This window comes from Oreochromis aureus, linkage group 22 (assembly GCF_013358895.1).
Source record: "Oreochromis aureus strain Israel breed Guangdong linkage group 22, ZZ_aureus, whole genome shotgun sequence".
NCBI lineage: Eukaryota > Metazoa > Chordata > Actinopteri > Cichliformes > Cichlidae > Oreochromis > Oreochromis aureus.
The window spans coordinates 234181-240919 of record NC_052962.1 but is presented as its reverse complement, the minus strand read 5'-3'; the positions used below and the strand labels follow the sequence as shown (position 1 = coordinate 240919).

The 6739-nt window shown below is 41.2% G+C and overlaps 1 protein-coding gene across 1 annotated transcript; it reads right to left on the bottom strand.

The window, feature by feature from the left end:
- Positions 1 to 853: 853 nt before the first annotated feature.
- ppp1r11 (protein phosphatase 1, regulatory (inhibitor) subunit 11) lies at positions 854 to 6721 on the bottom strand. Its single transcript, XM_031744930.2, has 3 exons — positions 6239 to 6721; positions 4841 to 4949; positions 854 to 3729 (listed from the first exon to the last, which is right to left on the bottom strand). The coding sequence occupies exons 1-3, from the start codon at positions 6314 to 6316 to the stop codon at positions 3545 to 3547; spliced, it is 372 nt and encodes a 123-aa protein (XP_031600790.1). The 5' UTR covers positions 6317 to 6721; the 3' UTR covers positions 854 to 3544.
- Between the last annotated feature and the right edge of the window lie 18 nt (positions 6722 to 6739).

Here is a 6739-nt window from a genome sequence, read left to right as displayed (position 1 = left end):
ACGCAGCGTAAAAGAGTTAGTTTATTTTATTACTACCTGTAATTTATTGCCGTTTACTTGTATTTGCTTAATTGTTTACTAAATGTTTGAGGTGTGAAATAAACCGCAATGGAGCAAAATATGGGTGTGTGTGTTTGGAGGATGTGTTTGTGCGGGGGGGGGGCGAACATTTTTCTTGTAAAAAAGGGGGGCCTGGCAAAAAAAAAAGTTTGGGAACCACTGTCTTAATCGTACCCTTCAAATGGAACAAATCATGGAGTCGTGGACAAAGACTTCATAGTGAAAAGTTGGCTTTTACACCAACCACTAGGTGGCGCTTGTGTCACTTGAGTGTTCACAATCATTGGGCCTTTAAAGGCCTAAAAAACAAAGCAGCCAGGAAACAGCTGCTTGCTTCTACTGGAAAGAAATAATGATGGCAACAGAACAGTGAAGCAATGTAGGAAGTCACAGTACTGAAAGTGCGAAGCTGTAATGTTTTTGTCAGTTGATGTTGGACATATCTCCACCATCCACCAACAGGAAACTCCAGTCAGTCAGCTGTCAGCACAAACTACTGGCCTACCTTTAAACCTTAAGCCATTTCAAGGTGAGGCTGAGGAAGTGACTGAGAAGCATGACAACCATTTGTTTTCACAGTGGAAGCTACAATTTAGGTGTTTTTATCTTTGTCAAGTCTGTTACTGTGGGGTCTTTACCTGCTGTTGTGATTTGGTGCTGTATAAATGAAAGTGGATTTTACCTTGTCTGAGAGTTTATACACAGATTTGTCCTTTAGTCCATTGGGGAGACCTGATGGGGCATGACTAAACATTTATTCCTGTGTCACACAGAGCACACATCAGTAAGACAGTTTTAATCACAGTTCAAAACTTTAATTCACATTAAATCTGATCTCAGTGTATTCATTGTATATGTACAGACAGCTGCAATACTGTTACAAGAACAATGTACATATGTAACAATGTGTGTGGACAGTACAGGAAATGTTGGTGGAGATGATGTGAATATAACCCACGGTCTGAACCCATCCTGGATGAGGATGATGACGATGATGGAGTGTGTATTCGCCACATCTGGTCACAGCAGAGACGTCAGAAAAATAAGCCTGGGCCAGTATTCACGCAGCTTCACCCCCCTGTTCTCTGTGCCACGTTAGACAGTTACATATGTACACTCTGGTCAGCAATGAACCTCAAATCATATAAAGCTCTGTCTTTATTGATTTAGCTCACAGCGAGGAAACTGTAGCGCGCGCAGCAGGAAAAGCACAAACACCCCTCAACCTCACTGAGGCTTTGTTTATCTGGCTGACATGCAGCTCAGGAACGTGAACACTGTAGTGAATCAGTGCACACACACAACTTCTTACTTTTCCACGCTGCTGCTGACAACCACTGCTGAGCCTGTGAACACCACGCCTACCAAAGGAAAAGAAAAATGAAAAAGCAGTTGAACTCAAATCTCAAGTTGGCAGACTGGTTTTATCCAGTGGACACGAAGAATTTAAACAATCAAAAAAAACTAAACCCATGAAAGTGTTTAAAGGTTAAACAGACCCCCGCCTCCTTCTGTGTTAATGAGCTTTGGTCAGAATACAGAGTGATAGTAAATAAGAATCAGAGAGCTAAACCTTTCAAGTAAGGCGACCGTGTATCTCCTCTCATTGAACCACACAAACAGCTTAACTACCCAGGACTCCATTCTTCAGATCTAGTCTGACTAATCCAGGTTTACATGATCCTGACCAAATCAGCTTTTTAATTCAGTTCATCCAACATAAACATCCTCATCACACATGAAACTGTCTTCAAGAATCCAACTAGTTAAAAGAATACCGATTTTCAAAGTGACTCCCAATGACATTAAAGGTTTTTTAAAAAGAAAAAAAGCCTATAATCAGCCAATTCTGTTAGAAATATATAAGCTTAGTTAATATTTGTATTTATAACCAGCTCACTGCCAAAGTCTCTGATAAAAATCAGACAATGGGACACAAAACAAGATGAATTTGTGTGACTAATCTGCAAACTCTAGTTATACAACAGTAGTTAGAAACTCATTTAAAACAGTTTTGTATGTAAATTAAAACATTTTTAGCATGCGTATGTACTCGTGATTAAACTGTGTTTATTTACTACATTTCAATAGGCTAAATGTTTGACTTTATTCTATTTTCCCATCACTTTCGTGAAGCTGAACTTAATAAACTCTGCATAAATAATCAGTATTTATTCAGGTCTGGGTCTACGCATTTGTAAAATGGTTTTACATGTGGTCAGATTGCTTCATATTTGTGTGTGGACTGAAGCATGTGCTCCTGAAAAGTTGCACATAAATGATTGTACACATTTGTAAATGTTAGTTTACGCTTGTGAATCATATCATACACAGAGGCAAATTTCTCTCCATACAGTGAAGATATAGAAAAGCAGCTCACAAAAGCCCACCTCAGTGAACCAAACTGTATTCAGAGCCTTGGCTCATATGTTCAGCATTCGCTGTAAATCTGGTGAACAGCTCAGAAACGACAAATATGAAGCTAATCTAAATGTCCAGTATTTAACCCACTGGGCTCAGGTACATGTCAAATATGGACGATTTCAGAATTAAGAGCAGCAAATAAATTAGAAAACTACATTTTAAAAAAACAATATGCTGTATTATATACATTTAACTCTGCCAGCAGACAGCATTTGATGGCCTCTCTCTGCTGTCACCTTTTCCAAACTGATGCCTTGCAGTCAGAAAGTCCCACATGCTGCTGGGGAGAGTCAGCACTCATTTGATGTAGTCAGAACCAATCACATTGCTGCTGATGACCACTTCTGGAATGATTTAAAGTTCTAGGAAGTAACAGGAAGTAATCCGTTTAGACTGTTACAGAGCTGTGAAGCTCTTCTGGGTGCACTGTGGAATCTGCAGAAATAACATTTCTGGAAAAAGGAAAATCGATTTTAAAAGTTTTATTTTTCTTTTCTAAATAATCATTTCAAACCTCCACATCATGGGGTTTATACGTGTCACCTAGGTGATGATCATAAAGGAACCCAACCTGACAGCACAACCCAATAAAACCAAATAAAGGAAAGAATAAAGTTCAAAGCTCAGAGCTTATTTTCCTAGTGTGTTAGGTCGACAGATAAGGCTGAGCAGTGATGTCATGCATACTGCGTGGAGCTGATTGGAAAAACGCTGAAACTGTTATTTGATTTCAATTAGAATCACAATGCGATTTGAACGAGTTGCCAGTCTATGCTTCATATTTAAGTTGGCACAATAGCAAGCACACTTTGAGGTCGGCAAAGTATCTTCCACGAGTCCGTGACGTGGCTATGACTTTCCCCGAGAGGAGCAGCAGCACAGAGGCTGCCGTCGTGCGGCAGCAGCTGGGACTTTCAGACTCTGGGCAGAAGCCCAGTCGTCAGGCCTGAACCTCAGTGATGAAACTAAACTAAAACAAGAGTGCAGTTTGTTTGTTTTTAATGTGTCATTGTCGTGGCACCAAAGAGCCCTCAGACCACACAATCAGCCCTGCTTTTTGTTAGTGCGAGTGCGATCCCCCAGAGTTTGGGGGTACTGTTGTCCCCCCACCCCCCGTCTGTCCATGGCCTCTCCTGCCGTGGCCCAGGATACAGTGAGCGCTGCCGCAGCCTTCATCGTCATCATCTCCCTCGCTCTCGGAGGAAGATTCTCCAAACTGTCGGGGCTTCTCGTAAATGCAGCAGCCTGAAACACAACAAGCAGCTTATGATGCTGCTGGCTCAGATGAAGCTCCAAGTTCATCATTTGAAAATTAAAAATACTTTCACTTCAGAAACAGTAACTGCAGGAGCATGGGATTAAACAGATATTGTGTCTTTGATGTAGTAAGCGTGCAGAAGGATGATGCTGAGGCAGGAGTCCATGGTCTACTCAGGGTCTTAGCTCCATTTTAGTGCACGTTACACGTGCACGGTACTGAGAAAGATTAAGGCTATTAAAATGAATTAGTTGAGCCTCGATTATGTCATGGGGAAAATTAATGACATGCAATGCATCATGACACGCTGAAGCACGTTCGGTACAGCTGCTACATGTTGTAATTACTTCATGCATGTCAGTTAAACAGGAAAACCACGTGTACCGTACAGTCACTCATTATAGACACCTGCATACAGTCCAGGCTTTATAAATAAGTGTGCATCATTTGACTGAGAACAGTCTCTGCTGTAGACACACCGTTTCAACCATGCTGAGGAGGAAAATTTATGATGCAAAAAAATATATATGTAAAAAAAATCATATGGAAAGCACTGATTCCAGGGGTGCAGCGCGGCAGTACAAACGGTGCTGGGCAGCATAGCCAGTGCACTTTATTGTCATTTCAAACTAGTTTTTGTTTTTCTTGTTTTTTTTTCCTGATAATAAAATCACAGAGTTTCTTTCAAGGACAAACTTCATGAAACATCAGAACAAGCAGCTTTTTCAGCACTGACTCTCCAGCCCTGTGCCAAATATTCCATTGTTCCAAACTCAGCATAAGAGCAGAATATCAGTTGTTTTGTTTTTGTGATTTAGTTTTCATTTTTTTATGATGACTTTCAATTATTTCATAATCTGCAGAATCCCAACAGACGAGCCACTGGATGCCCACAGAAAATCCCACTGATAACAACAACCCCACTGCGAAACCACCAGCATCTTAAAACATACCACAGTGTAAGTTTTGGCACTGAACCTAAACAGTAAAAGAAAAAGTAAAAGTCAACAGGCCATCTAAAAACACTGAAAACTGGTGGTGGCCATATTTGCTTAATTACGTTTCTTAGCCTGTGTGCTGGAAGAAAGATAAACTCACACTTTGAAGACCTTCTTCCCAAATGCTCGTTGTCAACAGTGTCACTGGACCACTCCACCTTCTTCTCAGTCTTCCTCTTCCTCAACTTGATTGTCAAGCTTCGTCCCTCCTGTAACATGTAAGAGGTCTACTGTGAGACATCACAAACAAACCACAGTGTGAACTGTGAATCCTGCACTCACACTCAATGACATCTATCATTTGTAGGACCTTCTTGTTCTCTCTATGGCGTCATGGGCATGCTATTGTTTCTTGCTCTCTAAAACATGTCCTCACTCAGGTGATAGAGCAGGTCACCTACTAATCAGAAGGTTGGTGGTTTGATCCCTGTTTGCTCCAGATACTAACCCCAAGGACTTATTCCTCTGATGTATCAGACTCTAAATGTGTATGAATGTTAGACAGATACAAGCGCTAATGGGTTAAGTTGTGGAAAGTGCTTTGAATGCTCAGAGCAGAAACGTGCTATATAAGAACCAGTTTACATACCATGACCATCAGCCTGACAATATTTTAAAGGCCTAACTCAAAATAAATTGCAAACACTGAAATCAGAATCAGAATACTTTATTGATCCCTAGGCGAAATTATTTCCCCTATAAGTATTGAAATACTTCTAATTATGACAACATCTGCAGTAAACAGTCTGTATCAGTAGGACTACGAAGATTTGTGTAAAATGATACACAAAGTATGCTGTAGCCAAACACGAGTATGCCTCTTAATATCCTTTAAGACTTCTTCTTATTTAAAAGTCAAACAGGACTATGCACATATTTAAAAAGAAAAAAATGTGCAACAATTTTTTTTTTTTTTTAAAAGTCAAGCCGTGAGGGTTGGGAGGGGTGAGGGGGTTTAAGGTACAAACTATTAAAGAGCACCTGCCTCAGAAATGACACAAAGCTGGGGTTACCGGGTATGTATGCTAGCAGAGACCAATCCCTTTGCCCCATGGTGCCAACAGATGGGCCTGTCTGCGCTACATCTTTTTCCCACTCTAACTGACTATGGGAATTTCAGGTAATGGAGGTCTGACTGTGTTTATCTGAGCAGTACAACTTGAAATACGATTTGAACAGAGTGTATTTAACATGTAAACCGGATGCTCCTGCTGCTTTAGACATTATGCAACAATACTACAGATTCGGGTTGTTAATTGAAAGCTGTTTAACTTTCACACAGCAACGCTGAGATATTCAGCACTTAGCCCGCTATCGGCTTTCCATAATGCTACCGCGCTACTAGCAGCCCTGTCATTTAAATAAGCCTAACGTAACTAACATATCAGGCCTCACGAAGCTTCCCGTGTAATAACATGAACGCTGATCTCTTTAATGTACACTGTCACTGGCTGCCAGAGCAGTCCAACTGTCTCACGAACAGCTGTCCATCGTTTACCTGCTGGGGCGGCGGCGGTGTGCTCGTCTGAACTGTCTCAGTTATGGTCTCACTGGATGTTCCTGGAACCTCCGCCATCCCTGCCGCTGCTTTGCTAACGCTACCGTTAACTAGCTTAAAGATGCAAAAGAAACGAAGCAGAGCGTCAACAATGAGCGACACCGCGTTAGTCGACAGCTAACCGACTAACCTTCCGCTCTTTAACTCCAAAAATCGCACTGAATGGAAAAAATGTCAACCCACAGTTACTAGGTGTGGGGCAGCGGTGGCTACAGTCAAAGCACAAAACGCGTTAGCCAGGGTCGGAACGGAAACGCACGGCTCCTCGTTAAAACTATCAGCTCTGGGAACCATCACCACACACAAAAATAATCACATGACAGTAGTCGCTGGGCTATATCATTATATAATGTGTGGAATTAAATGGTTTAGATAGTTAATTGGATAGAAAACTCTGTTTCCACAATTTATTTTATTTTTAAACTCAGGAAGGATGTTCCG

Bases quoted from the DNA above. Each gene is read 5' to 3' on its own strand.
- ppp1r11 (XM_031744930.2), bottom strand. From the start codon at position 6,316: ATGGCGGAGGTTCCAGGAACATCCAGTGAGACCATAACTGAGACAGTT. The intron at 4,950-6,238 runs GTAAACGATGGA...TACATGTTACAG, and splicing joins CACCGCCGCCGCCCCAGCAG to GAGGGACGAAGCTTGACAAT. The intron at 3,730-4,840 runs GTGAGTTTATCT...GTTGTGTTTCAG, and splicing joins GGGAAGAAGGTCTTCAAAGT to GCTGCTGCATTTACGAGAAG.